At 43.6% G+C, this 25,120-nt stretch overlaps 1 protein-coding gene across 3 annotated transcripts in view; it reads left to right on the top strand.

The window, feature by feature from the left end:
- The window catches only part of TDRD3 (tudor domain containing 3), a 653,010-nt gene that overhangs the window by 588,479 nt on the left and 39,411 nt on the right, over nucleotides 1–25,120 (top strand). Inside the window, exon 13 of one of the 3 annotated variants that reach the window (XM_069205300.1) lies at nucleotides 17,859–18,104. The exons of the other annotated variants lie outside the window; for them this stretch is intronic. Within the exon in view, the coding sequence (XP_069061401.1) occupies nucleotides 17,859–17,963 (105 nt within the window). The 3' untranslated portion in view covers nucleotides 17,964–18,104. Of the gene's footprint in view, nucleotides 1–17,858; nucleotides 18,105–25,120 lie in introns of those variants that run through there. 3 annotated transcript variants of the gene reach the window in all.

Below are 25,120 nucleotides of genomic sequence, written 5' to 3'. Positions count from 1 at the left end.
AAAGCCAAAAGGTCTGATATTGGTGGTCAGCCTTTTCAGTTTGACAATGCACGTCTTGTTTTGACAACTTTATAGCTGTGTAGCTGCCAGGCCTTCACTATTATAACAAACACTGGCAAAAATAAAATATGTTTTGTTTGAAAAAAATGCAGAAATTGCCATGGTTATGGCACTGAATAAAACTACTTTGTGTGCCAATGTGCCCCTTGCGAAAGAGAAGAGTGCCATCATGCGCATTAAAGCCTGTCAGTAGATAGAGAAAGAGATAGAATTTTAATAAAAACAAAAGGTCTTGGTTAATGCCAGACCTAATTAGTGGCCCATTTCTTAAAGCCACAAAAGTGCATCCATGATATATGTCCTTGCATCAGTGCAGATTTACAATGTTCATTAATTCGCAAGAATTTACAGAAATAGGCCAGGAAATCGTACTCCTTTAAAATATTTCTGAACTGCATTTTAGCATGAGCAAATATGAATGTGTAGACTTGCTCATGCGAAAATCTGTTGTGCGTTTACTGGTTCACTTTCCCTCTAACCGCTTTTTCTCAATCTTGCAGGAAATTTTAATTCTGCCTTTGTCAGGTGTAAATTTCCAACCTTTATCAGCATAGGAAAAAATTAAAGAAGAGCTGGTGAAAATCACTAAAACATGCACGTTAGTAGGTTTGCACAGACTCAAAATGGCATTCCACCCCTAGAATTATTGGTTACCTGTACCTCATACCCCAGTATGTAGCTCTGTGGAAAGGTGGCAATATGAGGAATTGCTAGTGTTCAAACCATACCATAGTATGAGCCCTGGCATAATCAGAGCTCTTATATAATGAAATAGCAGCCATAATTTATCACCGCACTATGTGGCACCAAAGTGACAAATGGAGTTTTTTTTACAGGGCAAGTAGATTTGTGAAGCAACCTCTCCCATGAACAAGTAGCTCTTATTAAATTCCACACCCCTGATGCCAACCCACACGTGTATATGTACACTGATGCACCAATAACCAGCCAATACCTATGTTCCTGAGTATTGTGAACGAGACCAATTGCCTTTGTTAGTGCTCATTTTATATGTGTATTCAACAACCCTTTGCTGTCTGACATAATTAGAAACCTCAGCAAATGTGTAGCAAATGCCTCATTAATATGGAGCTTCTTTAGAATAAATCTCTTTTTTTGTTTGTGTATGTTTGCTCAGTATTTTGAGTCATTACAAATAAAGTCGAGATTCAGCAAAAATAAATGCATTGTTGGACTTTTCAAGTCTGTCTCTGAACCCAGTTTTGAAAGTCAAAAGCAGATCAGATTGGTGAACTTACCATGAAGTTCACGTCTGATTGGCTGTGAGTTTTTTGTGTTGGCCAGTATCATGGAGGTTCATGAAGCACTAACTAGTGTTTGGGAACTCTATTCTGAAACCTGACCTGCATACACTTGATATGTGCTTTGCTTAAGCCACCTATGATGGGAGTTACCCCTCTCTAAATCTGCATGGCTTTATGTCCAAGACCAAAACAACGGTAGTAGCTTAATGCACAACCATCTCTTTGCCTAAGTAAAAGTACTGAACATAACATGTACTTTTTGAAGAAAAAAAAGAGATGCTAGCAAAAAAATTAGGGAAATAATGTGAAAAAAGAGGCAAATTAACGTTTCAATAAGGTTAATTAATTTCCCTCTTCCTTTGATGAATAAAGGGAATAATTGCTGTAATTCATGTCTTATCTTTACGTAAGTGTAATTATGTTTGGACTGTGTCAATGAAACTTCTGAATACCTAACCCCGAAAGAGTATTTAGGCAAATTAGCCCAATTAGACAAATTAGTACTGATGACTGGAAGCAAACCGACCAAAGGTACATTGAATATAGAGCACTAATAGTTTTTCATTGTTTTACCTTATAGCCTCATTATTTCTGTAAATAGCTCTTTCACCTGAAATCTTATGTGATATGGTCAGACTCAAGTTTGAGAAATAGAGCCACATCATCGGTGTAGAGAGTTAATTTTGGAAGTAGCTTTCACCAGTGGCTGAGCAATAGAATTTCGAATGTAAATTGGCACAGGTTATTTAAACAAATCAAGACCTACCGGAGACATTAGATGCAACTGGTGAATCCTGCAAGTGACCAAGATCTCCCTTGCTTCTTTATTGGTAAAAATAATATCATGTATTTTATAATTATTTTATTGATTTTAAAAGAGAACAACAATACAAGCTATAAAATGGCTATCCAAGGAGTATCCTGAGAGTCATGGTCCAATACTTGTGTCTCTCAGAAAGAAGCAGTCCCTATTGAGGCTTATGCTTTTTCACCAATTGCAAGACCAATCACCCTTGCGTCACGTTTAATGGCACTGTTGTGACTTCTCATGTGAATTTTCATTCTGGGGTTGTGCCAATAGACCATGCAGGTTACAGCCACCAGTTAGTGTTGTGATCTCTCACTTCCTTCCAACTTTGCCCATGTGAATAACAATTACAGACCATGTGCAAAATAAAGATATTAACTCTTGCCTACTGAAAGAAATAGCTAATCAACTTTGTCTTGAGTGACAGGACTTTGAATAGTTGAAGATCTGCTATGGAAAAGTCCCAACTCACGAGGTCCAGTGTCTTCCTAGCTTCCATTATGAATGTTATGTCAGTAGAAACCCTGTAGTAAATTTGTTTGAGTGCATGTTTGTGAACATTATTCTGACCTTCTCGCCACAAGTTTAAAATCAAGAGGGTATCAGTCATGTGCTCTAATGATTAAATCTCTAAACTTGTTTCTCCATACTCTACTGCTTATTAAGGGTCACTCGAGAAAGGGTATTGGTGATTGTTTTACAAGTTTATAGTAAAGAATAAACTATGCATTGCAGTATTCTAAGGTTATATACCACCTGTTGACTGTGCCATCCTGGCCAAACACTTACCAATGAGCCCACCTTCACCTCCTGACCAAAGAACCTTCAATTAACCACTGCGACAAAAATAAAAATCTTTTAGTGCCTTCTTAGCATGCTTTCTTTGTTGCGCGTGGGATGAGCATGTCGACACTCATCTTTATCCTCTTGATCAAGCTCTACCTGAAGTTGTCTAATCGCCTGCTTGGGAAATTATCAAGAGGAAGAAAATTATATTAACTAGTCTGATCCTTCCCGGCTGTGTGAGAATTGATGCTGCCATCATTATTTTGGAAGTGTACGTGAATGCTAGCCCTAAGGGAAATTACTATTTTTTCTGCTATACAAAAGATATCAATCCATCATCCAGGTGTAGGCTGTAAGGGAAAACTGGCGTTTACGACAGCTGCCATGGAGTTGGAAAACCTGGCTGGTATGTGATGTGCACAAAGACAGCCTACAGCCGAGTTTACACCAAAAATAGGTTATTATGACATTGGCACATGGCATCCAGAAACCTGTATATAACTCTTAGCTTAGTTTTATTGTGATTCCTTACGCCAGTCAGTGTTGTGCATGAGTTGATCTAGTTAGGCAGTGTGCATGAATTTTTAATTTAAAATGGGTTAGCGGCATCTAGGTAGACTGGTAACAGATGTTTGTTCCAGCTATAATATTTCCAGGCAGTATTACAAGATAACAGCCAGCACAGATCTGGTAGGGCGAGAGATCATTCTGTATTTGGGCCATAATAGCTTAGGAGCGGCTCCTCCATTAGGACAGAGGAGTGTTGCCCCTCTGCCTAAAATGCCCCCATGGATGAAAAATAAAATGGTAAGAAAGTTGACTTATTACAATTTTTCCATCCCCCCGCCCTGATCGGAGTGTCAGGATGGGGTGGGGCCACTGCTGCTGGTTGTGCATAGTTTAAAGTACGCATGTCTTTTTGGCCGGCTGTCTTGCGACAGCTAGCCAGACATGCACATTTTAAACTTCTCTAACCTAGCTGTCTTATGACAGCTGGGTTAGAGAAAGCATGGGCCTCCAGTACTCTGGAGAGCACTGAGAGAGGCTGCTCCATCTAATTGTGGCGCTGCTTTCATGCTGGTCAGCAGCACGAGAGCAGCTCCAGGATTGCTTAAGGGAATTTTCTGGAGCCTGAGGAGACCGGAGCGAGGATGTCGTGCAGCAAGCAAGGTAAGTGTTTTTTCTTTGTATTTACACACACCACTCACCTTGCATGCATGCACATAACCAACACCATATTTGCCTCCTCCCGCCACTCTGCCTCCATGCCAGCTGCCACAGTAGTAACTCATTATATTGTGGGGCTGTTGATCAAGTAACCATAACACAACTCCCCTGAAAATCAGGAATACCAGATGTTGAGGAGATTCTGTAGAAACTATATGGTTCCACATCGTTATGTTCCTGTAGATGAAACTGAGAGTTCCCCTATCCACTAGCAGCAAAATGTAGGTTCCTTGACCAGATGCCATTGTGTTTCCTGAAGTAGCATCCCTGCCTGAGGGCTGATGCTTGAGCTACTCTATTATAGCATTACTCTTACAGCGATTATTAAACCTGTTAAAGCTTAACCTTCTAATTTTTAACATTTTAAAACCTCCAAGCACTAGAAAACTAAGCTACCCTACCCTTTTCTGTGATTGGCTCCCTGTTGAGTTGTTGGGCTGATTAACTCTAGGATGCACCTGCACTTCAAGGTTTGTACAGAAACCTGAGAAGACTGTGAAAAGCATTGACAGCAACCCCAAATTGAAGTTATTACCCTCTACTGAAGAAAGACAAATATCCTGAAACAAGTGTTTCGAAATACGCAGCACTGGCTGCACCGATAATGGTGAAAAGTAAAGATTTTCAATTCAAGGGAGTGCTGTCATACAGTGAATTTACCACATTGCATCTGGGCAAATTGTATGCTAGTATTCTAGGTAGTGTGCTCCCTCTCCCTTCAGCAATTCATAAAAGCCTTGCAACTACCTTGTCATCCCACCATCCTGCTTCACTTCTGCCCACCTCACCTATCCACCCACCCCTTCATGGTTCAGGTGTTGTACCTGTATGTAATTCTTTTGCTGTCCACCTCAGCCAAATGACTCAGTGGTTGAATACCCAATCCCCACACCCAGGACACATTGCCATCAGTTCATCTCCCCTTCTGCAGTAGACATGGGGCATGCCTAAAAAGAAAGTAATCACGCAGAGTATTCATATCAGTAACAATCTGGAAATGGGTATTGTGTGCCACACACTTTTACTTAAAAGGCTAAGAATTGGGCCTGTTAACATTGCCTCTCGCCTCCTAATCCTGTGAATTAATTTAAATTATTCTATGTATTAACTAGATGTAGATTATTGATTTCACACCAACCTTTGGATACTCAACTTAATGTTTCGGTATGGCTTAACACACGCCTCCTTCAATTGGGGAATAAGCTGCTTCAGTTTCCAAGGACATTTAGCCATATCAAAGGTAATGCCCAAAAAGACAAAGTTCATATTTTTTGCTAACTTTTCGCAATTTCAGTTAGTTTCTGACAGCACTCTTTCTTTAATTCTGAAATCTAAAACAATCTACAGCGTCGAACGAGACCTACCCCTTCCTCTGGTGGGATAAGCGAAAAATAATGAACCTGGCAAAGTGTTAAATCGCCATAGAAATCGGGCCATTTAGTCTCAGCTAATGATTGACTGATTAAATAATTCCTCGTTCTCTCTCTTTTTGTTCCGGAATGAATCAAACTGCAGATTTAGACGCTATAAACACACGAAAGCGAATCTCAAACTGCAGATTTCTTAACTTTATTCTCTAATTCATCGATTTGCATGGTGAATATCTCCAGGTTGACATCAGTGCTTGCCACCTTTTGGTTCCAAATTGTGTCAATGGTATCTTAAGGAGGCCTCGACATTCTGTATCTCTAAATGTTTATGCGGTAATAGCCTGAGCATGGAGCCTTGGCCTTGGAATCTGAAGGATGATGATGCTGGGTGTTCCACAGCAAGGTAGTGTCTGAATCCAGCACTCCTGGTACCGCACTGATGGGTGAGTTCGAATCTGTGTATCACCCCATTCTTTCTCCATCATCTCCTGCCCCGGGGTCAGGAATCAACTTCCCCTGATGCCCCACGATGGTGGTATGCGAAAGAAGGGAGTAAAAGTAAACCCCCCTAGTATGGTTAATTCTGATTCTTTCTTAGCCTGAAGAGCCTCTAGCGCTGACAGCAGTATGAAAGCAAGCTGTTTGAAGACCCTGAAACATTCAGTCATCCAAAAATGCACACTGCCTCTCTTCCACCACCACTGTTGCAACACTGTACAGGGCATTAGGCACTCAGTTATCATGCCCACAAAGACTTAATGGAATCGGTTTACTGTGTGCCATAGAAGTGGGCAGATGTGCGTACACCCTGCACTGCAGGAGCTGTCTATATGCCTTGAGGGGGTTACCTATTATCTGCTACGCATCAAGCAGGGTGGCGCGCGCGAGGCTAGGTGCTTCACCTCTCCCTCAGCTGCCATTACCCACCTCTCCCCTGTCAGTGCCCCTCCCTTCCGCCTGTGCTGTCACAGCCCACCCGAGAGCTCCAGCCGTCCTGTCACTAGGCCTGCTGTCGCTGCCACCATTCCGTACAGTGGCTAGTTCTTCTTTCAAGTGGACCCCTTTGCTGGCAATTATGAGTAACTTAGAAAGTGAACATGTATTAAACCGTCCGTCTCTACAAAAAGATTATATCGAATAATGGCCCAGAATAATGCCAGTCCGTGCAAGAGAATATTCCCTGGAAGTGAGACAGATTATTGGTTTGTGCATAACTGCATAGATGGCTATCAGTGTCACAAATATTTCTACAGAAAACTGCTACGGAATGATTCCTTTCACTGCCAGACCCTGGTGTCCATCAATGTTACTTGGACTTAATCTCTCTCTGTTCCAAAATGTTTTGCGTACCGACTAAGGTTATACACAACTTGCCACCAGGATAATATGCGCAGCTGTCCACTTTCTTGTGCAGTAAACACAAGTAGGGGGGTGGGTTGGAAGGTGCGACTTACCAGCACAGATGTGATGTGGTCTCTGGGAGTCAGTTTGGAAAACCATGCGTGCACGAGTGCGCATTGGGCTGACCTACCTCTGTTACTGTGTATTGTGTTGCTGGACAATGAGTCCTATGGGAGGGAAGTACCCAAGAGTTCACTCCTTTCACGTCCATGAATGAAACCTGCTGCTGCTCACCACTTTTTTTGTAGAGAAAATATAAGGACTTAGTCGAATAAATCCTCATTTCACCTATCGAGCACTTTGTAAACAACAGTAGGCAGCCTGGATATTGGACCGGTACCGTGGACTGATATATTATTGATACGATGATGCCTTGATCAGCCCTCAATAATTGATAAAACTCGTACTTACTAGTAAACCAGACACGTTCACCAAGAACCCCAATGCACTGTGGGTTTTGAGTAGTACTACGAGATCATCCTAACCGCTGCTGCTTTTAGCAAATTAGTACCACAAATCCTAACCGAACTTGTAATGGAAGGGTGCAGCTCCTTACAATTTTATGTTATATTCAGTTCTGTAAACTCAGCTCTACATGCCTAACTTCTCTCTAGGGCATGTTGGCTTAATTTGATACAATATCTGTCTCAACATAATGGCGCATTGCCTCCCACACCCAGTGCCAATATTCACTCGCACCTAGCGCTTTGCAGAAGACTACATTCTTTACCGTCCTAAAGGATGTGAGCTTGGTTATTTTTAAGTTGGATGAGTAGACGCAGCTCATTAAATGGATGGGCACCAAAACGGTCAGTGTATATCCTTCAAATTTTGCCTGTGTGAAATAAGAGCGTTTTAGCATGAACTGTGGCTGTATGAAGACACTGAGAGAGAGTTTCAGTGAACAAGCACCTCTGTCCTCAAAAAGAAGCTTGAAACCAGCGTTCCGTCACAATGATTGTAATAAACATAGCACCAGATTGAGTAGGATTAGCTTCTTTTTGGATCGCTTTTAACAGGCATTTGTGCTTGCTCCCAGTCTATGCAGAAAAGTTTTAAAAAGCTGCAGAGTTGCGACTTTTTTTGCTGTGAACGTCACATGCATCCCAGGGAATAACATCCTCCTTGTTATAGGGGGCACCCCCACAGTTCGAAGACTCCCCCCTTACATGTGTACATTTGCTTGAAAAATTACCAGCACTATAGAAATTCACTTTAGCTCTTGGCAGTTTCTAAAGTGATGCTCTGGGTGTTTCTATCCTTTGGCATGAAGGGGTGAATGGCTTCAAGGGCTGATGTTCTCACTGTGCCCAGACTATGAACACTTTAGCCTGTCTGTACATTTGATGCACAAAGACTAAATAAAAAAACATTGCTGAGTGTAACATAACATGACTTGTAAGGTAGCACTCTAGCCCGCAGGCCTTAGCTTAATGCCTCCAAAAGCATTCTAATGAAATGGAAATATCGAACTTAACAGGTTTTGAGTGATATTGAATGGAGATGGATCAGCTCTGTCATGGGAAACTTTTTGAAGATCCAACCTGTAACACATGCAGCGTTATAATGTGGCTGCTGTATTACACAGGAAAAGAATCTCAAACTTTCAAATCGGGGCCCCTCAGAAAGCTTACCATGTGCGATTTCAAAGTTCTAAATGAGAATCATTGATTGTTCTTCCAAAAAAGGCAAAGTGTGAGACTTCTCTTTGGTTTCTCTATAGATGCAACCTTTTTTGGGATATGCCCAACTCCCCTTTCCTTGTAAATCTTTGCAGTGTGGCATGGTGTGTGCGGTCTTAGTAAGTTGTTTGAGTGGATGAGCTACCTGAGTCTAACAGGGCCTGTGCGCATTTGTTTTTTTTGGGTGTATGTTTTGTTTATGGTTGGGTAGCCTCAACAAGGTTGTCACTGTTGACAGTAATAGGTCTTTGTAGCTATCTCAGTCCCTGCACTGAACAACTCCCCCCCTCCCCCCGCGCCCCCCCAAAATCCATACACAAACCGAAATATTTAAGGTTGTGAGAGTGGTTGGAGTGGCAATGGTGGTAGGCAGGGGGGGGTTCTTTGTATTCACCTGACTAGTTGAAGCAAGATAAGATGGTGGCCTAAATGAATAGACACCTTTGTTTCCAAGACTCCTTTATTAGATATAAAGATAGAACCATCCGATATTATTAATAATATGAACACATCCAACAGTCTTGTGGAGAGAACCATCACTAAGTCTTGCATTTTGAAAATCATCAGGCCATCATGAATTATGATCACAATATTAATAGCCGTAAATGATTATAAATTGTCCTAATCCCCCCTATCAAACCTGAGATAGCATACATTATCTAATTTCAATTTCCAGTCATTATACACAGGTGTCTGAACATTAGGTGCTTGAAGAGAGGTTGAAGTAATTCCATTATAGATAAGTCATAGGTTCTATACATATTTAATAACGGTGTGAACAACAATGGGTGAGTTAGCTACTTGTTACTATGTACCGTGATCACGAGTTACTGGTCCCAGCAACTTTCGTTGACTAAAGTTTTGTCTTTCTCAATCTGACCTCAAAAAATAAGAAAATACCCAGGTTAGGGTAGATCCGTGCATATATTGCTCCCCAATTGAATCCTGTCATGGATAAGACATCTCTGTATAATAAAGCAAAACAGTTTGTAACTTAAACATCTCCTTAAGAACCTGTCATGGTCATTCAAAAGATCATGGACTTAAGCACCCTCTGACAACAGCTAACCCCCAAATGAAGTCTCCCACACCTTCGTTTTACAGTAGGTGTAATAGCCAACATGACCTCTCTCAAGGTTGAAATTCAGTTAATCACGATGGCAAGGGGTCAATAATGTCCCTCTAATCTGTTTGAAAATATCAGCTTGATCACTAAGTCTATAAAGTAGCTGCTCAGACTCAGCAATTTAGATAAATTCTGTCACCCACTTTTCTGGAGTGGATATTTCTGGTAGTTTCCAGTGTCCTGAAATGTACCTCTTAGCAGCTGCCAAAGATGTTTCCGGTCATCAGTGTGTATGAGTAGACATTCTTAGTGCAGCACATATGTCATGTAGTATAACCAACTGAGTTGAAAGAACAATGTGGAAACTAGGGCATGAATTCAGGAGAAGGGAATAAAATGTGCACCAAATCACACCTCGGTTGTTTACATCTCAAGCAGTACAAATTTGGGAGATGAGTTTTACTTTAGATAAGACCAGTAACAGTTATGTAAAATCTTAAAGGGATTGGAGCCTCTCCTCTTTGACCCAGAGAGAGGAGTAAAGTCGTGTAATCTTAATGCAAATATTGGCATTTGATCATATCTTGCCAGAGGGATCTTATTGAGTCTTCTACAGGGGCTAAAAAGGCACACTGTATACACCAAACACTACTCCTCCAAGTTTACACAGTATTCTAAAGTACTGTAGAATGTCAGATGTGGGCAAATCAGGAGCGTGGCCCAATCTCAGTCATATAGTTTGTACACATTTACAATACTGCAGAAACATTTGTAGCTCACCCCAAATTTTCTGAATTTTGAAATGTGATCCCTTTACTGATCCAGTCAACCAAGTGTATCACTAAGCCACAGTTAAGGATCCCAGAACAATGCTATCATAGGCTGTTACAGTGTAGTAGGGGGTATTTTGCCAATTTCCTAAGTGCAAATTTCCAGCCAGTTAGCTTGGTTGGAGTTACAGGGTTATACATTGGCATCCGGTAGTGATCTCTATTAGTAAAGTGTTGCTAACCCTATTAAATGCTGCAGTAATGGCTTTTTAATGTTTCTCCAAGGAGGACTTTTGGTGGTCTGATGTGTCATGTATGTCAATTGGGAAAGTGGTGGGCCATGTAGTACAATTCTATGTGTGGTATTGGCAGCCCCCCAATGTACTATGAAATTTGAGTTTGAGATTTCAATAAAGGTCAGGCAGATCCTCAGAGGAACTTTTCAATGTCTGTGTCGATTTGCATCACCAGCAGTTTTAGAACCAGCAAAAGTACTAAAGAAACATTTATATCAGTGTTTTACGCTCATTCAAATCATCTGGGACAGTAATGTGCCACCACAAGGGGAGCGACCCTTGGCCAAGTGGCTGCAGCCCAAACAAATCACACATACACAACAATCCCTGGTGCCTAGTGGTTTCTGCCCCCCTTGGGAGCAGATGGGCCTAATAAAATTAGGCTGATCTGCCCCCGAATGGTGGGCAGTAATGGCCTTAAATAATATGCCCCCATGGGGAGTGACCCTTGCCAAAGGGGCCGCCCCGAAACACAACACACATACCAATCCCTGATGCCTAAGTGGTTTCTGGCCCCCTTGGGGGCAGATGAGCCTCATAAAATAGGCCCATCTGCCCCCAAAGGGGGCAGAAATTGCCTAAGACAGTATGCCCTCTTAGGAGCGACCCTTGCCTAAGGGACCGCTCTAAGTAAAATAATACAAAAAAATCCTGGTGTCCAGTGGTTTCTGCCCCTCTGGGGCAGATGGGCCTAATTGAAATAGGCTGATCTGCCCACAAGGGGTGCAGAAAATGGCCTACGTTATAATGCCTCCCGGGCAGCGACCCTTTCCTAAGGGGCCGCTCCCCTTATGTGAAACTGTCAAAAAGCACAAACTCCTTGGGATCTAGTGGGCATTCCTGCAGCACCATTGCTTTGCGATCATGCTGTAGGAATGCTGAGAGAGCAGGAAAGGAAAAGCCTTTCCTTTCCTTTGGTGCCTCTCTGACCTCCCAGTTCCCAAGGAGAAACTAATCAGTTTCTCCTCAGGACATGCTGGAAGCTATGCTTCCATCGTGGTGGGGTGCTCTCTGATGACGTCAGATGTCCAAGGGTCACAGACAGGACATAACGTTTATGTCGTGGCACAGTAATGTTTATGCCACCGGACATAACCATTACGTCCGAGGCATGCAAGGGGTTAAGATGTAAGTTGTCTGGCTGTGGTTTCTTCTGGTAGTTGTTGCTCTCATCAAGTATTGTGCTTCTATTAGACCAGCCTTCTTTTACGTTCTAATTGCTCTATGGAGTACCACTGGAGTGGAATCTATGTCAAGGCACCCCAGGGGCCGTATTACAGAAAGTATTCTAAGGGAGCAACAGGCATGAAAGCCCGCTTTGTGCACTCTCTGGGCACTTTGGTATTATAAAAGGGAGCCGCAGACGCTTCTGCACCCCCTTCTGTAATACTGATAGTGCTATCTCAAGAGGGTGACCCCTCATTTGTGTGGGGCGTGGACACATGCAAATGTATGAATCACTTTGTCTCTGCACCCACGCTGAACTATAGACCCGGGCACAGAGTAAACATGCAGGGTGTGCACTTAAAGTGCACCACAAAAAGGTGATGCTAAAGCAGCCCTCTGGAGGGGAGAAAGGGGATCCCGTGAATCCACTAAACATCCCCTTGCAGGTATGTGTATTCCCTCACTGCACCTGCCTTCAAGGGGATCTCTAATCCCTCTTGAAAGTGCAGACGGGAAGTGGCTTTGAAGCAATCGCTCTGTATTTCACTTGAATGCACACTTTTCCTGTGTGCGCCTGGTGCACCTGTTTTAAGGTGAGTTGTGGTGCAAACAGGAGAGTGACCCTTAACGTAATACAGGCCCTAATTGCAAACCTATTAGCATTCTTTCCCACTTGTAGACTACTCTTTTTTGGCTTGTAATTGAGTGTCTGTTATTGCTATTTTTTGTACCAGAATAATTATTAGCATGTCTGTGCTTATGGACAGCGCATGGCATGTGGTTAGGGGTGCTCAAGAGGAGACTTTAACAATTTAATGGGAAGGTACCTTATTGTACGTGAATTCTATGTCAGGACCGGAGACAAGGATTAGGCTCTACTTTTCATGCTTTATTGCTACAGCTGTCCTTCATTGGTTAACATTTTTTAACTGTCAAAAAACTGTGTAAACAAAGAAAACTTCATTTCCCAGCAGTCGTCTGTGACTGCTCCACTGAACGTCCAATCCCCTGCTAGCTGCGCTCCTCTAAACTATCCGTCGACGCTCCTTCTCACTCTTTCTTCGCTGCTCGGCAGACTTTCTGATAACTCTCTCCCTCTCTTGTTGTTATCTTCCGACCGCAATAGGGCCGTGCACCTAGTCAGTTTTGTGCTCTGCGCGTTTCACTTCCCCGTTGCCGAGTGCCCCCCTGTCAGTTCCTGCTACTGGAGACGTGCTCGGCCACACTTGGAAGACAGAGACACTCGGAAATAAAGGTCTTATTCCAACTATTTACAACAAGCCCCCACCCTGCCTGGAGTTGAACACCTGCCAGCGGGAAAGAACGCTGGTGTTTTCATTTGGGACCTACCCAAGCGGTAATAATGCTCCTGCTAAAGCAAGGGAAGCGGTCTCTGCGCCTTTTTCTAATCCATCCACATGAATTTATTGGGCAAGGGCTCTCACTTTCTTGCTGTTGGTGACTTCAGCACCACCCTTAAAATCCTGGGATTAATACCCCAGCCCTTATAGCCCTCGGGTGCACAGCCCATTGCATAAAATAATAGTACATTTTTGGCGATCAGGCAGAATACCTTCAGGAGAAGGAAATCACATACCTCTTAATTGATAGTAATTGTTGCCATGTGATGGACGCCTCTATATGGAAGGTGGTTTCACAGGCCATTGCACCCCTGGAGATGAAATGCTTCCTTTAGAAGCCAAATACTCACAATCTCCCGCATTTGGGGGAACACAACACCGGGCATCTGCCCACCTTACCTCCAAGGCCAACAGATAAGATTCCTGACCCTAAATGTAAACGAACGGATGACCCGGGGGTCGACTTAGATGCCTTAGCCCAACTTAAGAAAGCCTTTATGGCCTCCCATCCATCTGAACCGGGTTCTCCTCGCCCAGGCACCTCCAGAAACCCACCATTTCCAGACACCTCTGACCAGGGCTCTCCTACCAACTCTGATGCAGAGGACTCTCACAATTACAGATGCTGGTGCCTGACTCATAAGCCTTTTACGCAGGCGCAGGACGGTCTCACAGGTCCCTCTAAGGTCCCGGAGATGGATCTGCTTGACCAGGATGTCCTCATCCACCCACGGTCCGTAGAATGGTCCCCAGCCCCGAAGGTGGCAGCATATGTAGCAAATCGGCTGCGCAAACCCCTGGACAAAGAGGTCTGGAATCACCTGCAGGCAGAATGCCCTGATCCTACTCTAGAGGGAAAGGTGGCTATCGCCCCCGAAATAGATGTTAGGATGGCCACCTTCATGGCCAAATTCATCCGAGATCCCAAGAAGGGGATTGACAGGTCTTGGCGATCTTGCCAAGATAAACTTCTGGATATTACTGGCCCCCTCTTGAAGATTTCAGACATGGCAGAGGATGCCAGAATGTCCGGTTCCCTGATTTCCCCGAAGCGCTATTATTTTGTTAGTCAACCCGAACTGCGCCATCTCTAAAAAGAAGCGCAGGTCACTGCTTATCAAAATCAGCAGTAAACTGGGAGAGCTGGTAAACTCTGAGGCACGCCCCGTAGCCAAGGAGGGCTCTTTGGCGACCCATTCGTTCAGGAACTGGGGAAATATATCAATACATTTACCTCCCTTTATAAAGCCCATACCTCCACTGAAAAGATTTTCACCCCCACATGTTTTTGCAACAGCCGGTCATAGAACCATGATGAGTCCTGCCATTGACCCCTATGGGTGACAGATTCCCTGAAGGAGGGCTGTTGGTTAGGTTGGCAGGCCGAGGACTCATCATGGTTCTCCAACTTCTACCCTGCCAAACGTTATCCTGCCAGTGTGGCTCAAGAGGGACTTCCCGAAGCAACTCCTCCTACGCAGCCTCGCAGGGTAAGTGTCTCATCCAAGGTAGGTACTTGACTTGGGGGAGATTAGCACTTTTCTATCACAACTGGGGACTCCTGACCGCAGATGCTTTGGTACTACAGACAGTAAAAGGTTTCAACAAGGAGTTTTACTGTTCCCCGTCCAAACTAATTCATTTTTCTCCACCACAAAAGGTTCTAGTGGACGAGGAGGTCACAGCTCTCCTGGACAAGGGACCAATTGTGCCCAAACATCCACACCCACAAGGTTTCATCAGCAATTTGTTCTTGGTGGAGAAGCGTGACGGAGGCCAACAGCCAGTCATCAACTTACAAGCATTCAACAAATGGTTAGTTTTTCACCACTTCAAGATGGAGGGTATCCACCGACTTCGCGATCTGCTACAGGCAACTGATTGGATGGTAAGACTGGACTTAAAAGATGCTTACCTGACAATCCCTATTTTTCCACCACATGGAAGTTTCCTCCAATTTCAGTGGCGCTCTCAGACCTTCCACTTTACTTCTCTCCCTTTTGGTCTCTCCTCTGCCCCCTGGTGCTTCACCAAGGTCATGAGAATGGTTGTGGAGCACCTTCGGTCAACAGAAGTCCGACTTTTGGTATAGCTGGACGATCGTTTGCTCATGGATCAGTGTCCTTCACGCCTCCTAACATATCTGCAGAGGGCTATCACTCTTATGGAATCCTAGGGGTTTGTGAGCAACACTGACAAATCCTTGCTTGTCCCCTCCGAGTCAATCTATTTTATGGTCTTTCTTCTGGACCCAGTGAAGGCCACCCTGAGTCTCCCATCCCGTAAGCTGTCTCGGTTCAGGCACAAGCTCTGGCCAAACCCCCCCTGTTCTCTACAACAGATAGCTTGCATAGTGGGCCTCCTGTCGTTCTCTGTCCAAGGCATATTTCCAGGCCCCCTACATTGTCGGGCCTGGCAAGGGCCTCACCTACTCACAGTCTGATCCCCTCTCAGAGGAAGACAAGGAGGAGCGCAGTTGGTGGATAGCGCATATGGAGACCTGGAATGGGCACGCAATTTTCAGCTCCCAACCACACCTGGCAATAGAAGCGGATGCCAGCCTTTCATGCTGGGGAGGGGGGGCTTATTGCAGAGCTTTCCAAGCAGGGGGAAAGTGGTCATCCACAGAATCGCTGCTCCACATCAACTGTTTGAAGTTGATGTTGGAGTTCATTGCCGTAAAATACTGGACCAAGGACCGAGCGCAGTGCTGCTTCCTTCTCAAAATGAACAGTGTGGTGGCGATTTGCTACATCAACCATCTAAGCGGGACGAGGTCCAAACTTCTGTCCGACCTGGCCAGGGACTTCTGGACCTATTGCCTCATCTGCCAGGTCTCAGTCACGGCGGAACACCTCCCGGGGACACAGCCGGGTGGCGGACTGGCACTCTCATCACTGGCGGGACTCCAGTTTATGGCAGTTACACCGTTAGGTGTTCCAACATACTCAGGAAGAATGGGGCCCATTCACAATAGACCAGTTTGCCTCTCACCTGGACCACTAGTTGGACAGGTACTACAGCTGGAGGCCGGACCCCGGAGCAGTAGCAACAGATGTTTTCCTTCAGGACTGGACTGGTCTATGCCTTACCCCCGTTAGCCATGATTGAGACTCTCGACCCGTGTTGGATGGTAAAGGGCGGATCTAGTGGTGATCACCCCGATTTGGAGACCTCAAGTTTGGTTTCCAGTTCTGATGGAACTTTCCGGGGATTTTTTAATCCGTCTACCCCTATTTCCCGATCTTATCCGAGATCCACAGAGAAACCAGCATCATTTAGTCCTACAAGGCTCTCTAAATCTTAATGGCTTGGAGGATTACAGGGAACGTTGGATGGTCTCGGGTATTTCACGAGAGGCTGCATCACTTCTTGCTAAGTCCCTGGCAGACAGTACCACCAGGCGTTACCAGTCATCGTGGGCTAGATGTCTGCGTTGGTGTCATTCACGGCAAGTGGGTCCCGTGGGGGCAGACATTGCCCATATTCTGAATTTCCTAGCCTCCTTAGCCTCGGAGGGGCTCACATACAGAACAACAATTTCCGTTCAGCTATCTCAGCGGGTCATTCCCCGGTTGATGGCCGTCCGATAGGGGAGCATCCCTTGGTTTGCAAGTTACTAAGGGATGTTAAACTGTCAACCCCGCCGGAACCCAGGTTTCTCCTCTCTATGGAATGCTAATAAGGTTCTTCGCCTGTTCAAGACTTGCCCATCAAATAAATACCCTACCGGAAGCAGCTGTCGACTAAATTGGCATCTTTACTCTGTCTGGTGTTGTGCCGCAGAGTTTCTGATGTGCGAGCTCTGGAAAATACAGGTAGGGTATTTACCCCAGAAGGGGTAACATTCTATATTTCTTAGAGAACAAAAACTAATTCCAGGGTGGTATTGTATCCCAGTTTTCCTGAATCTACAAAACTCTGCATGGTCAGAACATGGAAAGCTTATGAAGCTATGACTGAGGTGTTGCGTCCTCCTAGAGAAAGGAGTCTTCTTATCGCTCTTACTAAGACACATAAAGGGGTTTCATCTCCTACCATCGAGAGATGGGTTAGATGGGCCATGCAAGAGGCGGGCATTAATACATCTTGCATTGGCACTTACTTGTTAAGAGGAGCCATGGGCTCAAAAGCCTTATTGGCGGGAGCTCACCTCAAAGACATTCTTAAGGCTGCGGATTGGTCCTCTGACTAGAGGACCAGTCAGACTAGTATTTCAAACCAGTTCAATATCCAGCCTCCGTGGTGGTGAGGAAGCTTTGAACTAGCCATATCCTCGTCTCCGGTCCTGACATAAAATGGAAAATTTCCTAGCTAGCGTAACTGAAAGTTTCAATTCTAGTAAGGACACTGAGGCGAGGATTAGCCCACCCGGACAGGAGACTGATCCCTCTCATGATACAGGTATAGTAGCAAGGTTGCGGTTGGAACTCTGTTTGCCTATAAGTAAACAGTTTATGATTACGATAGAATTGTTCATGGTATGCGGATGTTACAAGTGCTTTGTTTATGGAAATAATGCTTTATTCTTTCATTTTTCCTACTGCTTGGGTCTTATCGATACCATGGTGTTCATAAGATCATCTGCTTCCATCTCAGGTACGGAGTCTTCCAAACAGGAGTGAGAGTTACAGGGATGGCTGTTCTCGCAGGAAGAAAGAGGGTGAAGGAGCGTCAGCGGAGGGTTTTGAGGAGCGACGCTAGCAGGGTGTTGGACGTTCAGTGGAGTATTCACAAAGGACTGCTAGGAAACGAAGTTTTCTTTGTTTAAAGTGTTTTTGATAGTTGAGAATGTTAACCTTTGAATGGTTGCTGTAGCAATAAAGCTTGGAATGTAAAACGTAATCCTCGCCTCTGTGTCCTTAATAAAATTGAAACTTTTCATTAGGATAGCTAGGAAATTTTACATTCACTTGCATTTGGGTCTCTGGCGTTTACGTTTTGCCTGTGATATCGCTGCTTTGTTTCTAGTCAATGTTCTTTGCGGTCTCCAGGTACTTTCTCTTGAGTTTTGACTTGTATGGTTCCATTCTTCTAGTGTTCTGCTTGTGTTTGCAGGACTACAAGAATTAAGGGCCATAAACTGTTAAAAATACGGAGTTTTTTTTCATAAACTGTTCACAAATACCCATGTTTTTTTTTTTTTTTTTTTAAAGTAGACTTAAAATAATGTCTCTCACAAAAACTATTAATCAGCGGTCTCCCTCGCCCGTATATGTGCTGGTCCCTTTATATATCAATAGTCAACCATACCGAGACAGTCAGTCTAATCCAACCACTGATGCACTTAATGCTGAGGGCAGAGGAGGTTAGGTCGGTAAAAATAATATATATTTCCGTTACCTCAGTCACAATCCCAGCCAAGGGAGCTCGTGATGTCCTTCCCTTGGCCCTTTAAGGGAAAAGGAAATAGGTCAATCGAAAACGTATTGAAAACATTGTTAACCTCTTTGAAAGCAAAACACACATGAACATCAGATGACGAATGTCACAGTATAGGTACATGTCCACTGCCATGCATAGAAATTAAATATTATTTGTGGATTTAAATGAAGTAAATGTGGTCCCTCTATTAAAATTGACATCCTCCACAGTTGATGGCTTCTAGACTGACACAGAACACCAACACCACTTAACTATTAATAGCGATTTTTTAGAGATGTGCTTTTAAAGGAATTTTTGGGAATAAATACTTATGGCTTCCTATTGGTGTTCGTCCACGGTACCAGCCAACTGAGAGACATTACTATCATTGAAGGTTTGAAGCCGAAGACCTGAAAATGCGGCGGCGGTGTTCCTGTCACGTTGACATATATTTTCAGATATGAGTATGGGATTAATAATGTCCTCTGTAGTTAATGCTGAGTTCAGAGTCATAATTAATGGCGAATCAATTAAAGCATCACCGTATTCCATCGGAAGCGCCCTTGGCCTTGATCCTTATTGTTCTATTACATGGTATACCATAAATCATAACGTGTTCTGCGTCAAGTGATTATCTGTGAAGGCTAAGTGAATGCCATTAAACGTTGCTATAATACTTGGGTATTTGGATGTCGCTTTGCATTAATTACTCTTCCGGAAATTTGCTGTAATATGAAAGTGGTAATGGTGTTTTCTGTAACGTGCGGAAAGACTGCTCACTCCAAATTCGAGTGTACAAGTTAACCTTGCTTTACATGATTTAAAAAAAAAAAAAAAAATCAGATCTGTCACAGCTAATATAACTTAAGAGTTTATGATGTGCTTCTAATTTTTAATTACATGCTGGTATTGTTTGTTGTCTTAACGGTTTATATAGGATTTGGCAGGCATCCTTGCTAATCAAATTGTAATTTTTTTCCTGTGTTATCTTTGCATTGAAGCAAATGGGAACATCCTAGTTTTATTCAACTGCAATTAAAAATAGCTGTTCACCTAGAACCTCTGATGTGTCTGCATTTTCACCAGCCCATTGCTTTTCTCCATGCACGAGCCTAATGTAAGGAAAGAATGTCACACCACTTTATTTCACACAGTTTACTTCTCTTATGTTGATTTTCAGTTATTTTTAGCGCTGAAGAAGCCCTATCTGCTGAGCGCTGTAAAGTATTAAGTGACAATCTCTGTAATACCATGACACCCATGAAAAATTGCTGAGAGAGAATGCACCAGTAGTGACCGACACAGACCGGCATCGCAGCGGGGATAGCCCAAACGCGCCGGAAATGAAAAGACCAATGGCGATAAATTAAAGCAAGCTTTGCCAAAGTCAATAGGTTTCGCCTATGTGACATCAATAGACTTTGTCAATGTTTATAGGATGGCGGCAGTAGGCACGGGCCACACCAACATACTTAATTGGCTTCAACTGTGCTGCCGCTCATCACCAGTTAAAAGACGACAAGGCGCAGCAAAGTTGGGGTAAGTTTAATCTATCCAGCAGCACTGAAGGTCAGGTAGCAACTGCCAACCATGGAATCTTCTCCCACCAAACCCTACAACCTTCTATCCCAATATTCTGCAGCTAATTCCATCCCAATACACAGCATCCTTCAAACCCCACAGCTTCATGATAAAGAGTCATAGTTAGCCTCTGCCCATTCCAAACATATGGCCTGATTTAGAGTTTGGCAAAGGGAGTTACTCGTCACAAACATGACGGATATCCCGTCTGCCGTATTACAATCCCTTAAAAGCTTATGGAGATCGTATTACAGCGAACAGGATATCTGTCCTATTTGTAACAAAAGTAATTCATCTGCCAAACTCTAAATCAAGACTGTAGCCTTTAAACATTTTAGTCAGCTTTGTGAGCTGGTGTCTTGGGCCGTCCACAGAGATCATGCCAAACAGGTAATTAAATCTTGGTGCTGTAACAATTTTGACAGTCTGGATACGCCCCCATAGACACAGGCAAAGATGAGACCATTTCTTGAAATCCAGTGTGGTGGTATTCAAAAATAGATTCACATTTTTCTGAGTAGTGGCGAGACAGTCCCTTTTCCCCAAGTAGGTGATCGTGCCATTCGTCCATTCACACTGAGAGTCTGTCAGCAAAGCCAGTGGTATTTGCCAATTGAGCAGGAACGCTTCCATTTCCACCAGTTAAACTTGTATCCTGAGAAGTGGCCAAAGTCGGTAATCAAAGTCACCATTGATCGAAGGGAGGTGTTCCCCTTCGACAGGAGGGTAAGAATTAATCAGTGTAGAGCAATAGCCTTGTTTCTCCTACCGCTGGCATGTATGAATGTATGAATGCCAGACGTTGTGGAGATGCTAGTATTTTGTTTACCAAAGGTTCAAGGGCCAAGAGAAAGAGCAGAAGCGAGAGGAAGTAACCCAATCACATTCACCTGGTAATGGTAAAACTGTCCTAAAGGAAACTATTGTTGTTGATCTGGACCGAAAAAGTAGTATAAAAGAGTTTGATAAGTTTGATGAAGTGCCCTCAAAAACAGTCTTTCATAAGCGTGCGAGAGTGATAGGGCCATTCGAAGCAATTGAATGCCTTTTCGGCATCAAGGGAGATCACCACTTCTCTTTCCCCATCTCTGTTGGCCTGCTAGATAACATAACTGCATGTGATTTGCGGAGGATCTACAGGGCACAAAGCCCATATGCAATTTGTAGATTAGCAGAAGGATAAACTTCTGGAGTCGAGTGGCAAGCACCTTCACATCTGCGTTAGTCACTGAGATGGAACGGAAACTGCTGAAGATTTTTGCCAGGCTTGGGAAGTAGAATGATGATTGCTGTGTTAAATTCCAGCCAGAGAGCGGAAGCTTCACTCATATGGGTAAACACCTTTGCCAGCAGAGGAGCCAGGACATTCATATTATAAAACTCGAAGGGAAAGTCATTATCACCTGGCGCTTTACAAGTGGGCATATGTTTTATGGCCTCCTCAATTCATTCAAGCGACACATTCAACTCCAGCGTTTCATCAGATTCCTCCTTTAGATGGGGCAGGGTTAGGCCATCAAAAAAAGGCATGTTCCAGTGGAGTGGTTTCTTTTCTAGTTTGAGCCATGTAAAGCACTTTTTCTTCCATAATGTGTTTGGGAACGGGGTGGGGGCACGCAACTGAATTAATTATTAGAATAACATGCTTGGGGTCTGCCTGCTTGAGCTGTTGTGACAGCAGCCTGCCATTATAATCCCCAAACTTGTAGTAGCGGTGCTTGATTCAGGCAAGCGTGTTCTCTGCTATGTTGGTATACATGTAGTTTAGCCTGCGCCAACCAATAACAATTTTTTATTGATGGGTTTCTACATTTGGATGTTAGTAGAGAGAGGATTCATTGTGCTAGTAGTTGTTTTGTGGCAGCTAATCTCCTGCGCTGCATGGAGGATTCCTTTATATTTTGCCCCCGCATATAGGCCTTGCAGGCTGCCCAGCGTGTCTGAGGGAGGTCTGTAGAGCATCACTGGAGTTCAGGGATTCATGAAGGTGGGTGTGCAGGATTTTTTTTGCCTTTGAGTCTTTAATCTTCCATGTCAGCATCTTCCAAAGACCACTAGGTGGGTGGGCGATGTACAGGGGCACCCCGGTGAGAGCACAGAAGTTTAGAGCAATTACATGTGTAGATGCCCTCCAAAAGAAGATGGGACAATTTTATAGCCAGCTGGTTATTACATACCTACCTTGCATGTCCGACCAAGTCGAAAAAACTAGGGCAGCCAATCATTTGTGTAGTAATATTGCAGTGCCACCTTTCTTAGAGAGTGTGCCACTGGTGTACAACAACTTCCCCACCCAGTCCATTCTAAGCTTTAGCGATTATACATCCTAAAAGTGGGTTTCTTGCAGCAGGGCTATATCCGAGTTATGAGTAGCCAAGAAAGACAATACCTTTTTGCATTTGATGTCATTGTTCAAGGCCTGGGCATTAAAAGAGACAACTGTCAAGCTGGAGACAGATATGTTTGGCTAAGAAATTTCTGGTGTAAAGGGAGTCCAAGAGGACTGGGAGATAATAGAGCCCACAATAGGTGTCTGCACCTTGCAAGAGGGTTTGGAAGCAGGGTGAGAAGTGAACTTAAGCAAACTTGAGTCTGAAGTGTCTGCTATGCCTGACTTTGAAATAAAAGGAAGAAGTGCTGTGGGCACAGTCAAGAAATCAAGTAGCGTTTTCGGAGACATCGCTGTTAAGTTTTAGCAGGGACCAAGACTTGTCTCTGGCTGATGAGGGGTGATATCCCGAAACCAGTGCCAGGATGCTTGTTTTCGATCCACGGAGGACCTGGCCTGGCAGATAGGGCGGGACTGTTTCCATGGAGAGCAGGGTCAAGACTGATTTGCATATGGCTGAGTCCAAGCGCTGGTGTAATGGTGAGCAAAGAAACCATGGATTTAACACGTCTGTGACTAGTGGTGAGTGTTTGACAGTGTTCAACATTCCGTCCATCATCTTTGTGTTGCTATTCCTTTACTTTTGAACCATTAGCTATTGGTTGAGACGTTGTTAATCACATTTTGGATCATCCCACAGAAGTATTTTAGTCTCACAATTATTCTATTGGATATCTGGGTGTCTAAAGCTGCATCAAACAACTTCCTGGACATAATCTGGCAACTGAAATTGTTGCTTGCAGAGCCAGGATTTTCTGCCCACACTGAAAAAAAATCAAGCGATGGTGTTTCAGTTAACATTGACCCTTCCAATAATGCGATTCAATGATGCTATTCAATGATGCATCTTTTCTGATTGTTTTGAATGATTGTTCTGAAGTGAACAGAACTACTACACAGCAGGTTACGGTACTTCATCACAAAGCTTCTTATCTTTGTGTACTCAAGCTTAAAGTTAATTTATTTTATCTGTTTCTGAAGAAAGAAATGCACCGAAAGGTAGCGGTTATCTAGAGTCATGATCGTAGCTTCCATCTCTAACAAAGCAAAGAAGCCTAGTGATAAAACACATCGGCAAGTGACGCTCACTGTTTCCTGAATCCGGACGCTTTGAGAAAGACAGCCTCCTTTGAGTATGTAGCGTGTGGTCCTCCTCCCTCTAATTGCATTATCTTGGATGGACAGCATTTTCTTCACTAGCATGGTATGGTAGTTGTACTAGCAGGTGAGGGTGTTAAATATGTATATTAGATGTCTTACATTATATAGCAATTTAATATTGGTGTTTGCTTCTTACGCTCCATCATTGTCTGAAAATACGTTTTCTGTTCAGGATGCATCTTTGATGCACTTTTATGCCAGGCCATATAATACGATCTGTCGTTACGCCACACGCTGTCACTTTTTTGATACCATGTGTACTGTTTTCTCTCTGATATTCTTAAGCATTCAAAAGATCTCACCCTGCGTGTGCAGGCTGATGAAAACTAATGGAAATCAGCTTTAACTGTGTGCAGCACTGCACAAATGGCAATACATGAGCGTTTGAGGTTTAGTATTAACCTATTTTGTTTCACTTTACTTGATTATTTTAGGGAGATTCAATTGTCTGTATGTTCCGAGGCACTGGAGGAACATAAAAAAAATGTCTACACATCTACGTGCAGCAAGCAGGTCGCGATGCCCTCGGGACTTGCGTGCAAGAAGAGAGCCTGCTGCTCCTTTGATACTGAAATGGCTGGTCAGATGCAAGCCAGATGGCTTAGTATGCATTTTCTCCCAAGAGTCCCATAGGAAGATGTTCCCTGTCACCTTGTTGTGCATAACTTCTGCACCCGGTCAGAACTCCCTTAGGGAAGGGTATATTAAGGAGTATGAGCGATAACTGTGCATCCCTTTGTGAAACAGGGGATCTGCACACTTTGTGCTTGACCTGTACGCATGTGCACAAGTCATGTTTATAAATCTTATTAATCTGCAACATATTATTGTGCAATCATACTTTTCCCTTTATGAATGAACACAATATTAATATGGGGGAGTTTCTGTAAAATGAGGTGCCGACCTTATCCACCGAATTGTAACTGTGCGTCTGTAATATTGCCTTTAATGTACTTTTTGAATACATTCCAGTGATATAAAACCCCATATGTCACAGGGAACCGTGAAATAAGGAAAATATCTTAAAGCTGCCTATGAAATACAGAAATCCTCATTTTACCGGCAGCCCCCAAGTGCCTCTGAGAGCTTTGACATTGTCTTAGGGGTATGTGACGGGAGGATTATATTATGCATTAAAGTTACCAAAATTATACTACTCATTCCCTGGCAGTATCATTTTCATCCATTTGAGCTAGAAACAATCTTTTTGGTGCAATCTGCAAATTTTACAAGTAAACACTGAAGCCACAGAATCGCATAAATCTACTAACCTCGCATTTGCCCATAGGAAGAGTGTTTTTTGGTTTGCAAATAACTTAGATGCTGTTTAACGAATCTTCATGAGTTTATAAAAAAAAAAAGTGAA

Source organism: Pleurodeles waltl, chromosome 8, assembly GCF_031143425.1.
Source record: "Pleurodeles waltl isolate 20211129_DDA chromosome 8, aPleWal1.hap1.20221129, whole genome shotgun sequence".
In the NCBI taxonomy this organism is placed as follows: Eukaryota; Metazoa; Chordata; class Amphibia; order Caudata; family Salamandridae; genus Pleurodeles; species Pleurodeles waltl.
Note: the sequence above shows the minus strand (reverse complement) of the source record. Positions and strands in the feature narration are given on the sequence as shown.